Raw genomic sequence first — 22960 nt, forward strand, 5'->3', positions numbered from 1 at the left:
TACTATGTCGTTTTTTCGGCCTAAAAACGCCTTACTATACTATGTTGTTTTTTTCGGCTAAAAACGTCTTACTATATATACTATGTCGTTTTTTCGGCCTAAAAACGCCTTACTATACTATGTCGTTTTTTTCGGCCTAAAAACGCCTTACTATACTATGTCGTTTTTTTCGGCTAAAAACGCCTTACTATACTATGTCGTTTTTTCGGCCTAAAAACGCCTTACTATACTATGTTGTTTTTTTCGGCTAAAAACGTCTTACTATATATACTATGTCGTTTTTTCGGCCTAAAAACGCCTTACTATACTATGTCGTTTTTTTCGGCTAAAAACGCCTTACTATATATACTATGTCGTTTTTTTCGGGCTAAAAACGCCTTACTATACCATGTTGTTTTTTTCTGCTAAAAACGCCTTACTATACTATGTCGTTTTTTTCGGGCTAAAAACGCCTTACTATATATACTATGTCGTTTTTTTCGGGCTAAAAACGCCTTACAATACTATGTCGTTTTTTTCAGGCTAAAAACGCCTTACAATACTATGTCATTTTTTTCGGCTAAAAACGCCTTACTATACTATGTCGTTTTTTTCGGCTAAAAACCTCTTACTATACTGTCGTTTTTTTCGGCCTAAAAGCGCCTTACTATACTATGTCGTTTTTTTCGGGCTAAAAACGCCTTACTATACATGGTCGTTTTTTTCAGCTAAAAACCTCTTACTATACTGTGTCGTTTTTTTCGGGCTAAAAACGCCTTACTATACGATGTCGTTTTTTTCAGGCTAAAAACGCCTTACTATACTATGTCGTTTTTTTCGGGCTAAAAACGCCTTACTATACTATGTCGTTTTTTTCGGCCTAAAAACGCCTTACTATACTATGTCGTTTTTTTCGGGCTAAAAACGCCTTACTATACTATGTCGTTTTTTTTCGGCCTAAAAACGCCTTACTATACTATGTCGTTTTTTTCGGCCTAAAAACGCCTTACTATACTATGTCGTTTTTTTTCGGCCTAAAAACGCCTTACTATACTATGTCGTTTTTTTCGGGCTAAAAACGCCTTACTATACTGTCGTTTTTTTCGGCCTAAAAACGCCTTACTATACTATGTCGATTTTTGGAGGCTACAAACGCCTTACTATACGTGGTCTTTTTTTGGTCAAAAAACGCCTTACTAATCATGGTCTTTTTTTTTGGCCTAAAAATTTCAACGCGATTTCGGAATTCAGGATAAAAAGGCAGACGATCGTAAAAACAAACGTCCAAAACTCATGAGTCAACAGATTGTTGCAGGAGCCTGTGAAGTTCTGCGTTCTGCTGTTCCAGGCGCTCAATTTTAGGGATGCGATCCAATATCTTGGTGAGAACTGCCCTGGAGGACAAAGGGAAGGAGTCGACTTGATGTGTCTTGCGCATGCGTGTTAGCTTCCCACTTGCGTACATGTGCTTCTTCAGGACGAGCTCCGCCGATTCCCACACTTTGAGTTGATCCTCAGGGATGACGTTGGCCAAACTCTCCCAATAGGCTTCGTCTGCCGAGGAATCCCACATGTCTGCGCTCCAGTAGCAAGGCTGCCCAGTGGCATGGCTCCTCCTTTCGAGAGAAGCAAAATCTCAACTGTAACTCAGAAAACTCCCAACGACCGGTACTTTTTGAGGTTATTCTTGCCAACCTGAAGCGAGTGTGATGCTTCAAGAACTCCTTCAAAGCAGGCAGGATGTGGTTGGGATGACACGGCGAGCTGGTGGCACCTTCCTGTGTTTTGTCGCCGGATTCATCTGAACCAGGAGAACCACCCTGATAGAGGAGAAACTTTGATTGAAAAAGGTGTATTCCAGTGAATGTTCAGAGTCGCTCCTCACCTCAGCTTGCTCCCTCTGCTGGTACTTGAGCATAAAGTCAGCCAACCTGGGTAAATCCTCCTCTTCAATCCCCAAAATCTAGTGGAGGCACGAAAATACACTCCAGAAGCAGTTTGACAACTGCAGAAGCCAACAAACGCGGCACAGTCTGGTGACTGTGCAGTCAATGTCAAAGGGAAAAAAAACCTTCAACACACTTGGAGAAGAGTCTCGAGCTTTACGACATTCTGTTCCTTCTTGTCCAAGGTTGCCAACAGTTGGAGTTGGTCCTCCGTCAGGAAACCCTGAGAGAAAAAAAAGATCCAACATATTTACAAATAAAGACGGTACAAAGGCGACTGTTAAAAAAATCTTTATATAGGCCTCTTCATTAAATGAGCCGCAGAGTTGAAAGCGTGTGACAAAAGTCGCAGTTTATAGTCTGGAAATTACAATCGTTAAAATTAGCTTTTTAGTCAACCTGACTGAACAACAGAGGAAAGCCATCGGGAAAATGTTACGAATTTCTACCTGAAAGCAGGATAAAACCGTTTCAACAATCGAGGTCGATATTGACAGGATTGGATCGTGATCAACTTTAGTCTGGGCCTCACCAACTCATCACATAGCAACTCCATGAGTTCCTTGATGCTATCCAAGGGCAGCGCCTCCTCTGCCGGTGCCGCAGCAGCTCCATCCATCCCAGCAGAGCTTTCCGGCAGCAACGCGGACTGTTCCGTGCTGGCTTGTTTCCAAAGGTGGTCTGGATCGGATAGTCCCAAGGACGAAGCCGCTCGAGGTCTCGCCCAGGGCAGATTGAGGTGCTGCTTGTAAATCATGCGGTCGATGAGTAAAGCCTTCTCGGCTTGTTGCCTCACCTCCTTGTCAAGCATCCGCCATGTTTCCTCAAATTGCTTGGCATCAGAGACAGCAAAGTGCCTGGTGGAAGTAAAAAAAAACAATTGCCGATTACATCGCTAATGCAACAGTTAGGGGGGAGAAGGGGGGTCGGGGGGGGATACAACTATATTCTTTTTCAAAATCACTGAGCTCTCATCTCCAACATCTCACTTGATTCTCTGCTGCATGCACTGGTATTGCTCGATGCCGCGTTTGTAGTCGCCGGACAAACGGCTGCTCTGCTCCTCTGATTGTTTCTTGCCACTCGAGTAGGTGCGCCGCAAGTTCTTCAGCTCGGTCTGCAGACTGGAACGCAAAACGTACAATCATCCCGTGTCAGAATATTCCCCCGACGCCACAAGTCGAGACGTGCGCTTTTCGATTCACCTGAGTATTCTGCTCTTCATGTGGCCTAAGTTGTACATCTCTCTGTCATCCTTGTCTTTGATGTAGTTGATATTACCGATCACACCGTCGGCCATTGCCTGCTGATGTTCCCTCTCCAGGGCCTAAAAAAACGCACTCGTTCAACACTTGACTAATTCTTGAGATGAAACGCTAACCTTGCAATAAGGTTGAACAATTTCAGAAAATAATCCAGTGGCAATTTTTATTTATTTAATTTAGCAATTTAAGCAGAGGCCCTATTCTAATTCATTTAGAGAAACAAGCAATCAATGGTGTCATCACCACGACAACAAAATGACGCAGCACACTTGTGGCGTTAACATGTAGGTAGGTAGTAACTACGAATATATAGTAAACTTTCTCCCCCTCTCCCTCCCTTGTTTCTTTCTGACTTTCGGGTTGAGTGAACGCTGGCGCGTTTTGGCTGCCGCTGCTCAACCCGTATTGTTTTGTGTTATTTGTTATTGTAAAGTGTCCTTGGGTGTCTTGAAAGGCGCTTATAAATAAAATCTATTATTATTATTATTATTACCGTAAAAGACGCAATGGATTATAAATCGCAATCTACAATGCATCCACCAGTTGGAGCTATGCTCCTTCCGTCCGACTCGAGAGGCGTTCATGACCGCCTCCGAAAAACGTAAATTAATGATTACTTCAATGAAAATTGAAAATGCAGCATAACAGAAAATCAAGCGAGGAAATCACAAAATAAATTGTATAGCCCCCCTACAGAATAATTTTGGCATTTCCTTGAGCGTAGCTGCAACAGAACGATCAGATGTCAGTAAAATGTCAGAGACGGTACATACACTGTGAATCTGTCATAAATGATGCCAAGCAATCTGTGGTCTTTACCACTTCATAGTTCACGGAACGTGATATGGAAACATGTGGACTGTACTTCTTCACCCTTTCAGGGACAGCGGTCACAACGGTGGACAGTTTACCATGTTTTCAGGTTACAAGGTGCATGAAAGGGTTAAACACGGAATTTATCAACCTCGACCAAGTTCTCGTCACACCTGAAGCTGAGCGAAGTGCTCAGCCCTGGCCGCATCATACTTATATTCCGGATCCATCGTCAGGTTGTAAATTTTGGCTTCGTACTTCTCCACGGTCCTTTTCCTTTCTGCCAGCCGCTCTTGCTGCAAGCACACCGGTCGGTCACATACACGTGTGGCTGATGCATTACAAATTGATGGGGGGTGGAGTGGGGGGGGGGGGGGTTGTCTCCTAACCTGCTGGTCCCAGAGCTCCTGAACGCACTGCTCCCATTCCGTCTGGTCTTTGGTGAGCAGGACGTCATACTCCTGCTGGTACACGCTCTGGAAAAAAAGGGGGACCATTAGTGACACATATAGCAGCCTGTGAGAAGTGAACCCAAGGCGGGAATGCTTTTAGCTTTCACATTGATGTGTCGTGCGCCAACCTCGCTTGAATAGTTTGGGGGATTATCATGACAGTTAGTGAGTTCATTTTGACTTAGTTTATCTTTGTTTCGTTTTTTTTAACTTATATTTAGAGCAGGTTGGTTCGTTGTTGGTTGATATATTTTTTTCCAAAATGCTCTGAAATAAATACACTTCAAATATTTCATCATAAAGGGTCCTGCTAAAATAATCCAGTCAATCTTTATCAATGACATGTAACAAAAATAAACGATGAATCAGTGGAAGCCCCGTGGAAAACTGAGGCTGAAGACAGTGCCAAGTGTGGCTCAGAAGTGTGCGCGGGCTCCGTGCCTGTCAAAGATCTCGCAACTGTCCCGAATACTTCTCCTGCGTGGACGTTAACGTGACCGTACCTCAATCTGGTCCAGCTCCTCCCTGTAGGCCTGTGTCAGAAGACTGACGAGATCTTCAGAACGTTGCATCATCTGATCAATCTCGTTGGCCTGCCTCCTCAAGTCCTTCACAAAGCAATCGTCTCCACTCTTCAACTCCTGCTTGGGGGGGAAAAAAAACCCCACAATGACATCTCTGTCACCGATGGACGTCTGGCATGGGGACACGAGTGCTTTTTGTTACCTGCTGGAGGTCTTTGATGACTTTCCTCTTGTCTTCGATAAGTTCCGCACACAAGAGCTGCTGCCACTTGAGCGTTTCCTGCAGCTCGTAAGGGATGACTGACTGTTCGGCCAACGACCATCTGGCGGTGATCTCCTCAAACTTCTCCTGGCTGGATTTGACTTCTTTCTCCAGGCGCTCAAAGCTGAGTCAAGAAAGACGCACCGAGGAAGGTCGCAATGCGTATTAACGGTACTCAATGGGAAGATGAAAACTTACCGTAGCTTGCGAGCGACCTCCAACTCTTCCCTTCGCAGGGATTCTTTGGCGTCGGCAGCTGCTTGGATGTCAATCACCAGTGCCAATAAATCTCTCTCCAGCTTGGAAATTCGAGCAGGGCAGCAGGACTGAAAATAAGCTGCGCTGAATAAATGCCATTCTCTACTTCCAGTTCATGAAAATCTTACTGGCGATAATTTAAAATTCGATCTTCTTTAAATTTGCTGTGCAATTTATAGAATGCGTACTGCAATGAGTACTACTACTACTACTATTTCTAATAATAATAATAATCAACTATATTATTCAGCCATCCATAATAATGCTCAGAATAAAAATTCCAAACTTAACTATGGGAGGAAAAAAACTCCAGTACTACTGATGTGGGGACGCGGGGGGGGGGGGGGGGGGGGGTCCTGCAAATTTACTCATTGTTTGCATACAAAATAGCAAATCGATAAATGTGGCCTTTTTTTTTTTCTTTCTTGAGGGTGCGGCGTCACACACCTTTTCCAGTTCCTTTTCCGCTTGCGGCGGCCTCTCCTGGGTGGACACTCTCCATGTGCACAGTGACACAAGGCAATTTCATTCTACGTTTACTTGTTAGCAGATAACTACACACTTGGCTTTGCAAAAACAAATTCCAATTCACAAATAAATACACAGAGAATAATGATAAAGATAACGACCAACACTCATTTACCCGTTTCCGGCGTCGTCAATTCCGGGAAAAGTCAACTTTCCACACGTCTTCTCGGCGGCCTTCACCGTTTCCATAATGACGTTAAATTAATTGTAAATTTTGCGTCGTGTGACGAAGAGTGAAGGCGCGAAGATTCCAGCAGAGTGTTGCGGTGCTGCGTTTTGCGACTCGTTGCTACGGCGACCGACTGCTGCATTTAGGGACACTCGGAAAAACAACTAACCGATGACAAATTGGAAGAGACTGCAGGTTAAGTGCGTTGTTTTTTGTTTTTTTCTTTTACAAATTATACATGCATAATGAATTACATACAAAAAAATAGACAGAATTAAAGGGATTGACTAATGACAAAATATAAATACAGAAATAGTTACAGGTTAAAGCTCATAACACAAAATGTAATATACATTTAAAGAATAGCATAATATAACAACGATATGGTAACAATTAGTACATGTTCAAGCAAAAGCAGCATCAAAGATTCCCGCATTTGATGAAACATACAATTTAGTATAAAAACTTAACTGTACTAATATTTCACCGTCGTTCAAACTGAATTTAACACCAAATACTGTCCTGCCATTTGATAACACTGGAACTTCGAACTGTACAGAAAAGATACATTTTGAACTCGTATGAAACTTAATTATGAATTAATTTGGTAATCATTGTGAGGGTAACCGGTTCAAATAATGGATGGATGTTGTATGGATATTTGTATTTGAAGCCCCCAGGATGAGGTTTAAAATACAAATAATACAAAATGCTACAAATCATGTTTGTCTTTGTTTTTTTTATTGACTAACACAGGTGCAGTACATGCACATAACACAAGCCCAACTACTGGACAATTCCTCTTCACCGTTTGTAAATGGAGCTACTCCCCAAGCCTTTCCTTTGGAGCCAGATCTGTAATGACTACAGTTGTCTGCAGATGGCGCTGAAAGCCATGAAAAAACCCCCCACATAGCAGTGCTGCCCCCTGATCAAAAACAGAAGCTCACTGTCTTGTTAAGATGATGGCACACAAACCTCATAAAGGGGTCAGATGCTCCTGCCCTAAGAGCGGACTTGCGCTAAGAACCCCCCTCGTCAGCCGCTGCTTTCACCTCAAGTGGCCCACCCCCAGGTAGCAAAGGTTTCTGACATACGATCCAACATCTGCGATGTCGGCAACAGCTGACTTGTCCAAAGACCTCTGTGTTAAGGGAGGGACGATGGAGGAGCATAACTGCTTATTTTCTTACCGGCTGGAACGCTTGGTCCTCTTTTTTTGTATTTTTTTTTTTTTGCATGGAGCTGCTGCAGAGATTACAAACTCAATGACTGCCATTAGAAGAATGATTCTATAATCTATCGTAATACGATAATCTTGGGATTGACAGACTTTGACCCCCCGTTTGCAGGTGTATAATACACCTCATTCTCTCTGGGGGTGTATATGTGCCGGGCGAGGTGCATGCGTAATGCGCACGTGTGTTTGTGTGCATGCGTGCGTGCCAAATCCAAGATCATGGGGCATACGTTTACGTCTTAGTCAACAAAGAGTCATATTCATCGCTGAGGCGTTGAGAGGTACGCGGCCTAAAGGTCACCTAAAGCCAGTTAACTGACAGCTTGGATTTCTGCTGGCGGGAGCGCCGGGGCGCAGTCACAACCCCTAGCATTTAAACAGGGGGATGTAAACTTCTTATATTCTGCGTATTGCATCAAGGATGCGTTTCAAGTCGCCCCCAAAATATGTCTGTTTTCTACGACGTCATTGCGAGAAGAGGCTCCCTCCTGCGGAACGTTCTAAAGCAACGGCGGAAGGCCCTGACCTTGTCCAATGTACAGCAATTGACAAAAATCCCATTTCATAAGAGACAAGGACAAATACACAAATGGAATTCACAATAGGAGCGAATGTAAGTAGCCATTTCAATGCTCCAAATAAGATTAAAAATATATATACAGTATTTCCCAAGGTATTATTCATTGTTTGCCTGAATGCGAACTTGAGCACATTTTCTTGGAAGTGAGCGACAGAAGCAGAATAAGCGCGATGTGAGCGGTCGTTGAGAGTCACATTGCAATATCATACTCAATAGCCCCAATTTTTTTAAAGAAATCTAATCTGTTTGTGAGTGGATTTAGGTGGTCAAATTATGATGTGAGGAATTAGGCGATTACCTCTGGATTTGTTTTTTTTTAAATTGCAAAATGGTAATAACTCTGGCGAAAGTCAATCAGCCGCCTCGATTTACTGCAGTCTTCATTACGATGTCATTTCAAATATGTTTTGGATTATCGACACTTAAGTTTTTGAATGTGTCACAATGTTGATTAATTTCATTACCAGAGAGCATAATTGTTTCTAGAAAAAAAAAAGATTTCATTCATTCTGCTTTTCCATTTCATTATTTTGGGCATTGAACCCTTTTGGGGGCAGCGGTTACAAGAGTGGACAGCTATTCACATGTTCTCTTTTGTCACAGTTGTGCATCAACCACTGCAATGGACCCTTATTACATGTGTGACAATCCACTGCGATGATTTTTTTTTCTTTCATGTCTAAAGACTAAAAAAAACACTTGAGGGGAAAAAAAATCATGGAGGTTATTATTTGTGCATGAAAGGTTGAATTGGTTCAAATGATTCTACGGTTTGATATGAAATCATATGCTTGCCTCAATTCTTTATTTCATGAATATTTTATGAGTTAACCTAACCCATCTTTAATTTTTTTTTTTTAAAGCTACCCTTTTTTTTCCTGAGTTTAAAAAAAATAAAAACATCCAGACAAAAAAGATCCATGGTTCCGACTACTGATATTAATGACATAGTTGCACATGTTGCTGCAAAAACATCCTTGTGTGAATTTGCGTGCGCCCGCCTTCTCCCATGACTTTTGGCCTCGGAGGTAAAACAGCAGAATTTACTTAAGCTGTCACCGTTGAGCCGCACAGCCCCCCCCCCCCCCCAGCCCCGCCTCAGCACACGGCATTTTCGCACCGCAGGGTGACCGCGAAAGGGCCCGTAAGACTCAACGTTGCGCGTAATGCTCTTAGCGGCGAGCTGATGGGGCCCCGGTGGCTTGCGCTCCCCTAAGACCAAGAAGCCAAGCAAAGTGTTTCAACAGGTATGAGTGCGGCGGCGATTATTGGGTCGAGTATCTTTATCCTGCTGTTAGATTAGCCGCTAATGATGGAGGGGGAAAAGCCCACCCCCAATGCGAGAAATTGGAACAAGGGCCGGCGCTGTGTGCAAGGCGAGCGGCTTTAGGAATCCCGCACCTCGGACTCATTAGGGCTGAAGCGCCGCGCTCCTTCAGTGGACGCTGAGGGAAAGGACACTTTCCTTGACATATTTCAGGTGTAAAATGAGAAAACTAACACTCCGTAATCAACGATAACTCGATGTCACCAATTTTCAGCGCGCTGCACTTGTCATCGGCGATTTGGCTCGAGTCCTTGTGACCGCGCTATTGAAACACAGTGTCGGCCGTGGCAGTTTGTCGCAGGAGTAAAGCTTCGGTAAACCAAGCCGGTGCAGTTTCGAAGCGCATGTGAACATTCGTTATTGTTAACAAATTTTTTAAAAAATTAAAAATGTAAAAAAAAAAAAACCCATTAACTCATTCACTCCCAAAGACGTTTTTAAACGTCTTTTCAGACCTGGTCCAGAATTGGCTGGTACTAAATGAGTTAATAGCGTCTGTCCGCCAACCGTCTTATTTACCGCCATTTTGATTCATGTGCCTCGTCCCCGTCCACTAAAGCAAAACCTAATATATGTTCATCAATTACGCACTTAGTAGGAGCTGTAAAGAAATACCAGGAAATGAAAAACAAACGAAGCACCTCCCCCACCCAAAAAAAAAAAAAGAACGAACATTAAAAGGTTGATGCATCAACAAAAGGCTGATTTTGGGAGCAAGATTCAGAGTGCTCTCATGGCAGGCGCCATGTGTGTTTGTATTTAGCCAACATGGCCGGTGATGTGCACCCTCTTCATGTGGCAGATACAGTATACGTCACCGCTAATGGACATGGAGTACTTATTTTTTTGTATTTGGCTCTCTCCCAGGCTTGCATTAAAGACATAAAAAGCCATTTCTCGATGCGTAACTGGAGCGCGGACTCACATGTGAGAAGGCACGCACATGCAAATTCACACAACAACAAGGATGTTTGTGCAGCAGCATGTGCAACTATGTCATTAATATCAGTAGTCAGAACCATGGATCCCCCCCATCCCCTTTTTGTTTTGATTTTCAATTACACCATTCAGGAGAGCAAAGATGAGCTCCTGCACGTGCCTGAATTTTGTCTGGATGATTTGGTTTTTTTTTACACTCACTGAGAAGGTAATCAAAATATCACTCGGTTAACTCATTTCTATCACATTTCATCAGGAATCATACATTGACTATGTCAAGAAATTAAAGCATCTCTATTTTGTTTCTGGAGACAATGTTGAGGCCCACCCAAAACATAAATGTTAAAACACAGTTCATTGACACTGTTGAAGTGAAAATATCTTAATTTAATAATACACGGTTGGAATGGCATTTAAAAAGTCAAATGAAAGTCAAGGACGAAGGGATGATCTGTTGCCGAACCAGATTCAAATAACTGTATACATTGAAACCTCCAAGGGGGGTTGACACGAAATGAATGTGGGACTTGTAAATACAGACATCAGTCTTCTGAGAAGAACGGCCGCTGTGACCACGAACCTCCAAAATGTGCAAACCTGGAAAGTCCGCCTCAGTGATGTCAGCCATCAGCTCTGCTTGTCCTGAATGTTAATCAGACTTGAGGCGTACGACTTTGCTCTCTTGGCTGCAATAAAGGGAAAAAAAATGTTATAGCTTTGTGTAACGGAGGAGGAACACAATTATGTGAGCTGGAGGTCTAATTTTTGTCCACTTGGGACCGCCATCCTCACATTCCATTGTAGTATCTGTGACTGAGTTTAGACGGTTTGAAAGGTGGGGCCTGGCCTGGTGAATGCGGTGGGCGGCGGCGAATGACGGTGAAGAGTTAGCTGTCCGTTCATCGGCTGACCCATAACCACCCCCCCCCAAAAAATTGGTAGAAGTACGCAAAAATCAAAATATACAAATGACACATATGCGGATTTTGATTGGAATCTGATGAATCGTTCAGAAAGATGAATCAACAAACATATCTTGAAATCATCTCCACATTTATGGTTTTGTCAGGGTGAGTCTTCACCTCTACCCTCCCATCCGTCCCAGGGTCCAAAACTCCACTATCACAGTCGGAGCACAGAGCCCCGCCCACTTTCCTTTAGCGGCGCACAAAGAGACCCTCAAAACATGTGCGTGCAACAATGGGGGAATTAAGCAGGTTACTCACGGTGTATGAGCTTGCGTTTCTTTTGTTCCGAGTGAAGGAAGCTGCTCAAGTAGAAGATGATGGGCAGAAAGAGCATGAAGCCGGACACGGCGATGACAGGCACCGTCTCCTCCCGGGGGAAGGAACATTTGAAGTTTTTACTCCACAGCCGGCGGGTCATGTTCATCTGAAAACGAGGCAAAGTGCACACTGGCTAATAAGTCGAAGCATCTTGGCGCTCGGTACCCATTTTGGAAACAATATCGAGAGTACGCAAACGACATGCGGCATCACTTTGGACTTAAAAGTGAAGACAATAATGCTGCCGTCAGCTTCCACGCCGCCCGAATGTGCAACAAACAGCAAAAAAAGAGCTAAGACTTTGGGAAATGTTAATCACATCCAAATCCCAAGGCCCCAAAAAAAAAAAAAAAACCCTCCTCTGTGCAGTTTGATCGTTTTGGCCTGCGGGATGTTATTTCGTACAACGATGCAGGTATGCTCGTTTAAAGTACCAGTAGTCGGGAGGCATACATGTTGCGCTGCGTCAAATACGAGAGACATTTGTGAAGTGAATGGACGCATGTGCTAAACATTAGCACCGATGCTAAAATAACAACGGCGGCTGACTGCGCTTCATTTCCACGTCAATGATGACGTGATTCTTCATATTACATGACACATTACGAGTGCTACATGTGCTAACATCGGCGTTCACAGAGACTGGCTGCGGGTTTATTTACTCAACCGCAACGAGGATCAGGGGTTGATTCAGGGGATGCTGTTCATTGGTTGGGAGGTTTTGAATCAAAATCATGTATGATTAATGCACTGTATGAGATTAGAAATCAGGCAGAGGGGTTTTCAAGCAAAGTCAAAATGTCAGCAAATATTTCTCGGAGTAACAGTCCATTCAGAATTTGGGGAATGGAGAACTCCATTTTGAGGAAGTGTGAAAGGTCAGCGTCTTTCGTCCTTTTAGCTTCTGACCAAGCTGTTATTAAACTGCTTTATGTCTTCTTTTCCTTTCAGGCTTTTCCCTTCAGGGGTCGCAACAGCGAATCAAATTTCTTTTTGTTTTATAGACCACAGTGTACTTCTTATGTATCGGGAGAGTCAGGGGCAAACAAGTCCAAATTGCCACTGAAAAGACGAATGAAACAGTACTCCACAACTGACGCAATACATACTCTGAGTTCTATAAAAAGTAAAAAAAAGTCTACATACCCCATCCTCAATGTCAATACACATCGAGTCATTCTTCTCCATGCTGCTGTATAGCTCATTGAGCCCTTTATAGGCACTCTTACAGTTTTTGCACAGCTCTGTGTGATTGCCCTGTGGAGACATGGCAAAAAGGGGCAGACGTTCCATTTCTGAGCGTGAATCTGTGAATGTATGGAAGCAAGTACCTGTTGGTATCGATCAAAGCAGGTGAGAGTTTGGTTGAGAGTGGACATGAAGTACAGCGTGTCGTTGGTGAGGCTCTGGAATCTGTCGTTGATGCATTCTAAAAAGGAGGGCGGGGAAAAAAGGCACCGGGTTTGTTGTTGTTGTGCAGTAGCACTACAGACACACTGATGTCTGACTGAAGAACAATGATGACTGTCGAGCACAACTGATGAAAGTCACATGCCTCGTCCCTAAAAGTCACATGATTCATCATCAGAGGACAAGTGACTCCTACTGCAAGTACGGTCTCTATCCAATTCAGAGTTTTGGTGCACATACTGTCACAGGCGGATTTGGTCCACAGCTCCTTCAGGTTGTTAAAGAGCAAATAAACCAGCATGAGACGGTCACTGCGCAGAAGGCTGTCCCTGCAGCTCTCATTGCCAGGTCCCAACTGGAATACATTTAGCAATCAAAAACAACAAACCAAGCAGAAGTTTAGCGTTCCCTACTTAAATAAGAAAACATCACAAAGGCGAAACAGACAACTCCAAACGCCACGTGACTGGGGTACCTGTTCGGAAGAGATGTTCATGTAGGTGGTCACCAGGTTGCCGTAGGCACCGAAGCAGTTCTGGCAAACTTTAACCGGCCGCGCAGACGGCACCAGGCAATTGACATAAGCCACATAGCGCTGGCCAAAGATGCGCAGTAGATCGCTGCAGTAGTCGCTCACCTCCAAGTCGTCCGGGAAGGCGGATAGCAGGAGGAAGGATGCGGAAGAGTCCTCCTCCACCGCCGCCGGCTTGAAAACAGGCGACTCGACCGAAAGAGAAAGGTTGACGTTAGCGCTTTTGCTTGACACGATGGCGCAAACACACAGCACCCACACGGTTAAAAACACGTTGTGGTGATAAAGAGGCATATTTGATGCTCTAAATGCGCCTGTGTTCGCTCGTATGCCTCAGAGAACCCATAACTTCCGGGTTTGGGGATCACGTGACTGATGGAGTTCGCGCGAGATTTCACGCTCAATCCAAAATAGCCGCATTAAAACACTATACACACAAAATATATTATACAATATATTATACAAATAATATATTTGTATATCAAGATTAATAGTCTTGTTTTAAACAATCTAAACGAAAATTTCTTTCAAGCTATTTTGTATATAATACTGTATAATGACCATTAAAGCAGAATTATTTTTTTATTATTCTGATTATGATTTTCAGATGCTACTTATCTCGATATATGATAATTTTCACAAGTTGGCATCAATCAATCGCTTCGATGAGTCTATTGAACGATTTATTATGCACCTATAGGACTAACCAACCTACTTTATCCATCCATCCATCTATCCCCTTCGCTTAAACACCATTGCATCAAATAATCAAGTCATTTTAAACTCCCACACTGATTGGTATAATTGTAGCAAAGCCCTCAAATCAAGCTGCTGCAGTCAATGGTCGCTAATGTGAAATTAGTAGCTTTTGATAAGTCTCAGGCCGCATCAATTCTGCTGTCATCTGGGCCTAATGAAAATAAGGGGGAAGAGGACCCACGCGCCATCCTTCGCCTATTCCAATGGCCATGCGCCACTCGAGTGGTAAATATAGGGGTCTATCCCCCTGAAATGCTGCACACTACGGCGAGAGCAGCTCATTAACTCTTCTATCAGCCGACTAATTGCTCAGACGTGGCCTTGTTCATTTATCTTTGCCCAAAGTGAGGCCTACCTCTCAGTCGGAGAAACATGCAAAGTCCATTTGGAAGCGTGTGCTACACGCAACCATCATGGTCATATGCATTATCATATACCGCACACTATCATTAGGACTAAAGTAGTAACGTGGACATTCGTATGACAGATAAGGCAGCGGTGGGGCTCATCCTGATTACAGTGTTATTTGCCTCTCTTCCTCTGGTGCTCTAATCAGGAGCACGCCAAGTGTTTAAAAAAAAAAAAAACGGCATATCATTACAGGAGATGACCGTTATTGTCGGATGCCAGCATTCATTAGTATGTGCTAGACAGAGGAACCGAGAGGACAAAAATCATCAATTAGACTGATCAAATACATGAGGATGATGAAACCTCTTGAGGAGCTATACATAGCCAGGATCAAACTGTTGAACTTTCTCTTCATTTTAAAATAAAAAGTGCAGCAAATTACACTCAAACTGGCCAGACTTTATAATCCAAGGTATTCTATAGAAAATGTAGGCTGTATTCTGTAATGTCTGCTATTGTACAGAAAATCAGCCCCAAGAATGGGTAGCTCTTACTCATGCCCACAAAAGCCGATCAACACGTTCTTAAGGGAATTTAGGAGGAAACCACACAAAAGTTAAGCACTGTATTACATTCTTCTGCGTAAAACCTCATCCAAACAAACTCTACAAAAATAATACCAATAATAATAATCATTTTATTTAAAAGCGCCTTTCATGCCACCCAAGGACATTGTACAGACAATAAGAAAATACAATGTAAAAATTGGTAAGCGAGATATTATATAAAAACAGGACATAAAATCATAAAAACATAGGAAATGGAAGAGCTATGTGTTGTAGGTAATCCTGAACAGGTGTGTTTTTAGACGGGACTTGAAAGTGGAAAGAGGTGTGCAGTTTTGGAGGTCCGGAGGTAGGTTGTTCCAAAGCTTTGGAGCAGCGCGACTGAAGGCTCTGGCTCCCATGGTGCTCAGGCGGGCAGGGGGCACTGACAGGCGGAGGGAGGACGGGGATCTGAGGGAGCGAGTGGGGATATGCACTTGGAGAAGGTCGGACAGGCAGGGCCGCCGCGACACAATCTATAAAAATGGCACGCAGTGAAAAACGCAGTGAAAAAAGTTCATTGTTGAGTCTGCTCTTTGCAAGATTTCGTCATGCGCTGTACTGAGTACAAAACAAATATTACTGCTTCGGATTAGGTTTTTTTTTTTTTCCTGTCCCACATCGGCTCTGTTCTTTGCCCATTTTACAGTCCTTATTCGCAGAGGATAAAGAATACTGTGTATGACATTGTGTTACTCCACCTTTTTGTGCTCAAATACCAATTGCTCAAAGCCGATTAACGCAGCCACATAGAAGCGAATCATTGCCGTGTTAGCATTAGCCTTAAGCTAGCGTACGAAAGGTATATGGTTGTTTTACTTTCACATTGTTATTCTTTTTCTTTTGTTCAGGTGTCTCTCCACATTGAAACAAGGTGCTTTTTTTTTTTTTTTTTTTTTTTTTTTTTTTTTTTTTTTTTTTTTCTCCAAGATGGCGCCCGAGTAGGCAGCCTTTGGCAAGTGCTCTTCAAGAGCCTTGCTTTTTTGTTCTTTTTTGGTATTTTTGTCTTTTTGTTTTGTCACATGTTTGTTGTTTCATCGTGTGGACCTGATATGGACTGTTTTCAGCGCTTTTTGGCCACGACATTCGTCAAAGGAGAAGTATCTGTGCTTGGTGGTGGCGCCTTCTCGGCAGCACGCCTGTACCAGCACAGATGTTGATTGGGAGGAATGTCGGCGCCATTGACTGTCGGTGCTGGACAGACCTGGGGCGCTTGTGTTTTTTGCGCCTGTAATGGGCAGCATTTTTCACAACCCCGTTTTGTTCAGTGGCTATGTCGGCGCTGTTGGACAGTCGGCGTTGGTGCGGCTGGATGGATGGCTGCTGAAGTTGAGGATGAGGAGAGAGGAGCGTTGGCGCAGAGCGCCGATGCGTATTTGGAACTGAGAGTCGCCGCTTGGAATTGAAATGGATTTCCATGGGACAGGAGAAGTGAACCAATCTCTTTTTTCGTAAATGGATGCTACAGCTTCTTGTTGACTTTGAAACTTAGCTTGTAGCCGACGTGTGCACATATTGAGCAAGATGTCTCTGATCCACTGGTTAAAGGACACTTTGATTCTCTCCTCTTTCATCTCAAACTGCTTCAAACAACAAAGCGTGTGACGGAAAAGTGGTTAGGACTGCACGACTGTCCGTGTTTTATGTTATGTTTATTATTTTACTTTATGTTAACTGTTTTGTGAAGCGCTTTGTTACAGCTGTCGCTGTTGTGAAAGCGCTATATAAATCAGCATGTATTGTATTGTATTGTGTATTGTACTCCACAAATTTAACTTGATTACTATATTTCCAATGTCGATTTTTTTTCCCTATTTTTCTTCTCTTTTTTTTTAATGATGTGAACGCTTTGGCCTTTGAATTCCGCCCCCCCTCGGCACAGGTTAACTCCCAGTGGCCTTAAACTTGGCTCTTTGGCGGGATGGAGAGAAAAGCAGCTGTAAAGTTATGCAGAAGTTATTCTTCATCCCTCGGGCCGTCCCTAATCCGCCCAAAACCTCATTCTTTCATCAGAGAACTGTGCCTCCTTTCTTGCGCCCCCTTCTCTATACAACATAAAGTCAGACTGCATTTAATGGTTATGTCGCGATGGGAGAGGGGCTTTCTTCTTCGCCCTTTCTCCCCGATATCGCCCTTTTTCGTCGTGTGAGTCTCCCAACCCGCGGGGACCCCCATATTCTTCCCTCGGCGTCTGACTCGAATTGCAAACGAACCCTGATTTTCACCACTTTGCTGGGAATCGCGGGGAGTGATAATAGAGATTTCGCTTTCATTTTATACGCTTGACTTGGTTATTGTTGCTCTGCTCCTCTCCCGTGAGTCTCCTCTTTGCTAGGGATTAAGCCCTGACTTCGTCCCTGCTATAACTGGCTGCCGAAGTGGCCCCGGGCCCCGGGATGACAATTGACGCAGATCAAGGCGGGCCTATTCTGTTCTTTCAAAAGCTCACTCCAGTTGAAATGAAGTAGAGTCGGGCTGGACACAAGGGATGCTCTTCGCTTTGCGTCCCTCAAATGAACGGACACAGGGAAGGTTATATTTGAGCATTTGTTGGGTATTACTGATATCCATCTTAAGGTCCATGTACAGTACTAGTATGCTCTTTGTCCCCACTCGTAAGACAACTCAGTGCGCGACAATTTTTCTTTTCTTCACGACTTCATGACATTTCTTCAGACAAGTAAAACAACTTTGACAGTTCTCTAAAAAGACGACAACTTTTTGCCGCAGTACCAACATACTAATATCAGCATATACTAGCATCGCTTGCGATGCAGATATGAAAACGTCTGCGCGCCGTCATCACTGCAACATGATTCAGTTCAGTCAGACAGTTGACCAGGTGCTATGCACTCTTCCGTGGGTCACTTGGGGTCAGTCCTCTCTAACAAGAGTCGCCCCGGTGCTCGTATAGCGAGAAGGGGAGGCGGCGGGCAGTGGGATAATCACCAAACACGCAGCTGACCGCAGACACACAAAAGCTGCCTTGACTTCTTCACTGCTAGTCGCCCCGTAGGGGACAGTCCCCCACTCGCAGTCCCCCACTCAACCCCAGAACACCTCTCGTGGCTCCCGAGAAGCCCGGACGTCTTGTTCCATAACAAGACGCGAAAGTGACTTCTTTCAGCTCCACTGAACTGAACATAAACCCCCAGCGACAACTACCAGTGCCTAAACAGAACAAGGGAGGACGGGAGGGCCGGAATGGAGCCCATGAGAGGGTGAAGGTTGACAGATCTTTCAATAAAGTTATTCACTTTAATGTCACACGTGGTGTCCAAAGTCATGCCAGAGGACAGTTTGTGGCTTTCGTGTAATTTATCAAACTGTGGTATAATAAATACATTACAAAAAATACACAAAATCTCTCCAGCAATAATAATATATTGTTGGATGAGTTAGTGTGTGTTCAGTAAATTCAAATCCCCAAAGTGGTCTTTAAATCAGAGCCTCAAGATCCGAAACCCAGATCTGGCCTTCCCTTGTCTGTTTATGTGACAAATAAAAGCATGGCACAATTTTTCCTTGACTTCTGTTCAAAACTAGACATTAAAAATATAAATATATTTGAATCAGGATTTTCAGCGCACTCATTCACATCTAGTGATTATACTGTACGTTGGTGTGCTTTTCCAATTAGAACAAGGCAACCATCACTATGATGCAGCCTGCGGTCAAACAAGTAACCCCTTCTTTACCAAAAGCAATGGGAAAAAAAATGAAGAAATGGCCCCTTTTTTACTTCTGGTCTGGTAGGACCCCCTTTGCCGTCTTCAACTGTCGTTGACACAGCAATGAAAGCAAGACGTGCTGTAAAGATAATGGGCCTCGGGGGTGATTGTTTCTGGCAGGCTAGAAAACACGCCAACCCACCCCTCAAATTAGTCCCCCAGGAGGAGATGGATGGGGGGGGGGGGGGGGGGGGGTCACGTCCCAGGGGAGGGACCGACATGACGGCATGCCTGCACATACTAGCAGCTCAAACAGGCATCATTTGGGCGCCCTTCAAACTGGCATAACATTTTACAGTTTCAACAGCCATAATAATTCACACACACGCACGGTTTTAGAGAGAGAATCTCAATAGGCAACAACAGCCACAGAAAATGATTTCAGTTTTGTCCGAGTTCAGCTGGAGAAAATCGTCTAGCATCCACACACTAGAAGTGAATCTACAGGCCCGTGTTCACCTGCTATGAGTGACACAGAGATCAGAGCGTCATCGGCGTCACTGCTGTAGGACACTTATTAGCTGGCCAAGTGGAATAATACACCGATTGAATCATATGGGTGCCAGGAGTGACCCGTGGGGAACTCCAATGGTCATAGCCATTTGGTCTGAGTTGACTATTTTAATTAACCATAATAATCATATCCTGTAATAAAAGGCATCAGGTGCGTGATCTTTAGCTTGAAGTTGCCAGGTTGCATGAGGAGTAAACGGTTATTTGGTGCGTTACCATTAGCGTTGGCCATGATTTGAGGTGGTCAGGAAAAAGCCTGTGTGTGTTGGGGGTGGATCTAGCCCAGATGCAGGCAGTGATGTTAACTTTGAGTGGTCTCCTCTCTCCCTCCTTCCTACTAGCGAAGCCCCCAGGTTGCCTTTGCATGACATCATCCCCAAACTATCCCACTCCCCCACACCCATGTGAATCTAAGCTGTCACAATCGGCCCACCATTAAACTGTACGCCGGCCCCATACGTTTCCCCTCTCTTCTTCACCACCTCCTCCTGCTCCCTTCTTCTTCTTCTTTCTGAACCCCCAGAAAGGCATTGTTTGAGTTCGGGCCTGATCAAAAAACTGTTGCCCGCCAACCACGGGGCTTTCTGTAAATTCAATGAGGCCACCTTAAAGATTTTCCTAATTAATGGATGACATCTTTGGCTGGAGGAGAGGCGAGGCATTCTGCTGCAGCTCGCTCTTTGTTCACCTCCTAATTAACTTTCCCAGGTCACTCAGGTCCCCGCAACCTGCGAGTGAAGAGCTCCCATTGAGGAGGCAGTTGTAAACTTACTTTTTTCTTGCCTCGGCACTTAAAAGGGGAAAGCAACTATAGGGGACAGAAAATATCCTATTTAAGTCCTTTGTGCGTGAACTGCTTGCACATGTTCCAATAAAGGAAGTCTTCTAAATAAGCTGCCGTGTTGCTCTCCCCTAACCCCGCCGCCACCCCTTGGTCCTTGTCCCCACCTCTTTTCCTCTCCCAGGTTATGAATGATAGCTGTTGGTTCAGAAGGGAGCCCGGGGAGGGGAGGGGGGGGGGGCGCCACAGGGCCAAAGGACAGCATCTGGGCACTGTGGACTTGTGAGCATCTCCAATTTTGAGGGAATTAAGGGTTTGTAGAATTGGAAAAGAATTGAGATAACAAGTGGCACTTTGCCCTAATTTCTTGTAAGGATCTCGATGCTTTTCATTTTCGTTTTTGTTTTTTTTTTAATCTTCCCCTGACTCTAGCAAACTAATGTAGTCTGGCCAGGAGAGCGTGACCCTTGAACCTGACTTGGCAGTAGGCAAACGTCAGGTAAAGTGGGTCAGAAAGCGAGACGGATGGCTAAACAGAGCAGATGAACGAGTCCTGGTTTAGAGTTGCTAGGAGCCATTCCAAGTAATTTGGGTGATTCCCGCTGACAGCTCGTTGCCTTTGAATGTTCCCCATTAGCAACGTGATGTCACAAAACCAAATTATGGTTTGTAAAGTCAATCATCACTTTTTTTCCCCCTCACATGATTCTGCATACACGTTTAGTGATGCATTCATGTGCAAACAAATAATTGAAAAATCGATTATCATCAGGGGTGGCAAAACCTCAACAGATGAGCCAGGTCGTTCATATTAGTTTTCATCATTTAATGAAATGAATTACCCAATAATTTAATTATTTAGAAAATATTTTGATTTATAACGCAATAAATAAATTTACTTTTTCAGTTCATTGAATAACCCCAAAAGTTGGGATTGTTTTGTGGGTTCTAAATTTCATCGTTTTTGGAATCAACGAATATCCCAAAAAGTTGGGCAAGTTGACCCAAGGGGCGGTTCATCCCGTTTTGTGCCATAAATGAGTTATTTTTGGAGCGAGTGTTACAGTACTACTGTATGACTGCAAAGGCTGATTTTTAAAAAAAATTTTATACACCTTTTGCTTTGGATTTCAAATCAAAATTAGCTCTCATCTTGATCACGAGACGAGCAACTGACTGCACCTGTTTCTGAGTCAAAGCCGCCGTCTTGGCTCTCACGTGTTTGTCTTTGCAGTGTCAACACACTAAGCCCCTCTACTCAGCTGTCATAATTTGTTAATGAGTCTTTTCACTCAGAAAAGGGTAGACGGGTTGAGGGGAAAGAAAAAAAAGAAAAGACGGCTCTTCACTATCTACTGAAAGCAGAGGTCCATCCCGAGAGGGGAACCCAGGGGCGACATCAGACCGATTTCAGAGCAGCCAGTGATGGCATCTCTGTATATTTTAATATTAATGACCCCTGGGCGCAGAGCAGCCTCCCTTTAAGCCTCCAACAGGTGCCCCCTGCCGCCATTGAGCCAGGGATGGGCGAGCGAGCGGCAATCTCGCCCCCGCCGGCCTGCTGCAAGGCCGCGTATGAAGACGAGGAAAAAAAAGCGGCCGGCGCGGACGGCACGTTTTTGAGTCACTTTCCCCTGCTGGAACACAGGTCGATACTCAGCCCCCCCCCCCCCCCCCCCTCACACCACCACCAGCACCCCTTGAGAAAGAGATTGACTTTTGTTTGGAGTTTGTGAGAAGTGGGAATCAGAAGCGGGACAATGGGACTCCCCACGGTGAGAGGCTGAGAGGAGCCATCTCAAATCAGTCAGCCAGGGGACTGACTAATCCGTCCATTGTCCCTCCCCAGCCACCGGCCGTACATCAACACATTCGCCCCCCATTGTCCCCCACCCTCGTGCAGCGGGATTTGCTCTCCCCAACAGCCAGTTTTGTCCACGGCAGTTCGAGCGGAAGTTTCTCACTGACAATTTGCCCCAAATAGATTTGTCAGAGCGTCCAAACTGCTTTCCTGGCTTTGGCTTTGCGGACCCTCGGACTCTCTGGTCTAAGGAGAGTAATTTGTGTGCGGATTTGTCTTATGCCCACAAACTAACTACACGGTATGTCAGACGGCAGAGGAGACCGAAAGGCTTCGATGAGGGAAGATGTTTGTGGGTTTGACTTTTGAGGGTGGCCACATTTTTGAGGTTTTGGGTTTAAAGCTCAGGTCCTGCTGAAATTAGATCGGAACCAGGTCTGAGTATTGGCGCAAAGGCCTGGGGCCCTGATTTCGGGTTAGAAATCAGGAAACATTTTCAGTGAATACAATTTTTTTTTTGTATCTCCATCACTGAGTACTACATAGTCCTCCTTCTCAAACGTGTATAACGAGGAAATAAAAATGTCTGAATTCACATAACACGGTCTCTAAAGCTTCATTCGCCCCCAACAAGCTTGCGGACAGGTAGCCTTCAGCCCTGGCATAGAACTAGCCGTGGTGCTGAACCGTGTCTCTCGCTTTGATGTTGCAGGTGGCCGGATGGGGTGCAGTGGGTCTTACTCACAGTTGAGAGTTCTGGGTTCATGCTGGAGCCTATCCCAGCCATCTTCTGACAACAGGCAGGGTATACCTTCAATTGGTTGCCAGCCAATCGCAGGGCAAACATAGACATAAACCATCCGTGCTCACACTCACCACTAAGGACAATTTAGAGCAGCGGTTCTGAAC

At 44.4% G+C, this 22960-nt stretch overlaps 2 protein-coding genes across 3 annotated transcripts; both read right to left on the bottom strand.

Moving 5' to 3' along the window:
- Positions 1 to 1119: 1119 nt before the first annotated feature.
- Positions 1120 to 9067, bottom strand: LOC147185591 (dynein regulatory complex protein 1-like). 2 transcript variants are annotated; one of them, XM_086104516.1, is made up of 15 exons: positions 6143 to 9067; positions 5947 to 5995; positions 5440 to 5567; positions 5182 to 5365; positions 4959 to 5096; positions 4393 to 4479; positions 4177 to 4299; positions 3131 to 3252; positions 2915 to 3049; positions 2458 to 2782; positions 2062 to 2148; positions 1865 to 1942; positions 1675 to 1799; positions 1443 to 1595; positions 1120 to 1373 (listed from the first exon to the last, which is right to left on the bottom strand). In XM_086104516.1, exons 1-15 carry the CDS (start codon positions 6214 to 6216, stop codon positions 1271 to 1273), a joined length of 1911 nt encoding a protein of 636 aa, XP_085960642.1. In that variant the 5' UTR covers positions 6217 to 9067; the 3' UTR covers positions 1120 to 1270. The 2 variants fall into 2 exon arrangements, with proteins under 2 accessions (XP_085960642.1, XP_085960641.1); XM_086104515.1 differs by having other exon boundaries at positions 1120 to 1595.
- Positions 9068 to 10648: 1581 nt separating this feature from the next.
- Positions 10649 to 13865, bottom strand: LOC147185592 (osteopetrosis-associated transmembrane protein 1-like). Its single transcript, XM_086104570.1, has 6 exons — positions 13454 to 13865; positions 13219 to 13333; positions 12900 to 12997; positions 12715 to 12825; positions 11509 to 11674; positions 10649 to 10968 (listed from the first exon to the last, which is right to left on the bottom strand). The coding sequence occupies exons 1-6, from the start codon at positions 13802 to 13804 to the stop codon at positions 10910 to 10912; spliced, it is 900 nt and encodes a 299-aa protein (XP_085960696.1). The 5' UTR covers positions 13805 to 13865; the 3' UTR covers positions 10649 to 10909.
- Positions 13866 to 22960: the final 9095 nt, after the last annotated feature.

This window comes from Hippocampus guttulatus, chromosome 23 (assembly GCF_054856545.1).
Source record: "Hippocampus guttulatus isolate MCC_2025c chromosome 23, RoL_Hgut_1.0, whole genome shotgun sequence".
Taxonomy (NCBI): domain Eukaryota; kingdom Metazoa; phylum Chordata; class Actinopteri; order Syngnathiformes; family Syngnathidae; genus Hippocampus; species Hippocampus guttulatus.

Bases quoted from the DNA above. Each gene is read 5' to 3' on its own strand.
- LOC147185592 (XM_086104570.1), bottom strand. From the start codon at position 13,804: ATGCCTCTTTATCACCACAACGTGTTTTTAACCGTGTGGGTGCTGTGT. The intron at 12,826-12,899 runs GTACTTGCTTCC...ATGTCTCCACAG, and splicing joins GCTTTGATCGATACCAACAG to GGCAATCACACAGAGCTGTG. The intron at 11,675-12,714 runs GTATGTAGACTT...CCTCGTTTTCAG, and splicing joins GTATTGACATTGAGGATGGG to ATGAACATGACCCGCCGGCT.
- LOC147185591 (XM_086104515.1), bottom strand. From the start codon at position 6,216: ATGGAAACGGTGAAGGCCGCCGAGAAGACGTGTGGAAAGTTGACTTTT. The intron at 3,253-4,176 runs GTGTGACGAGAA...GCGTTTTTTTAG, and splicing joins AGCACTTCGCTCAGCTTCAG to GCCCTGGAGAGGGAACATCA. The intron at 2,149-2,457 runs GTGAGGCCCAGA...TTTTTCTCTCAG, and splicing joins AGTTGCTATGTGATGAGTTG to GGTTTCCTGACGGAGGACCA.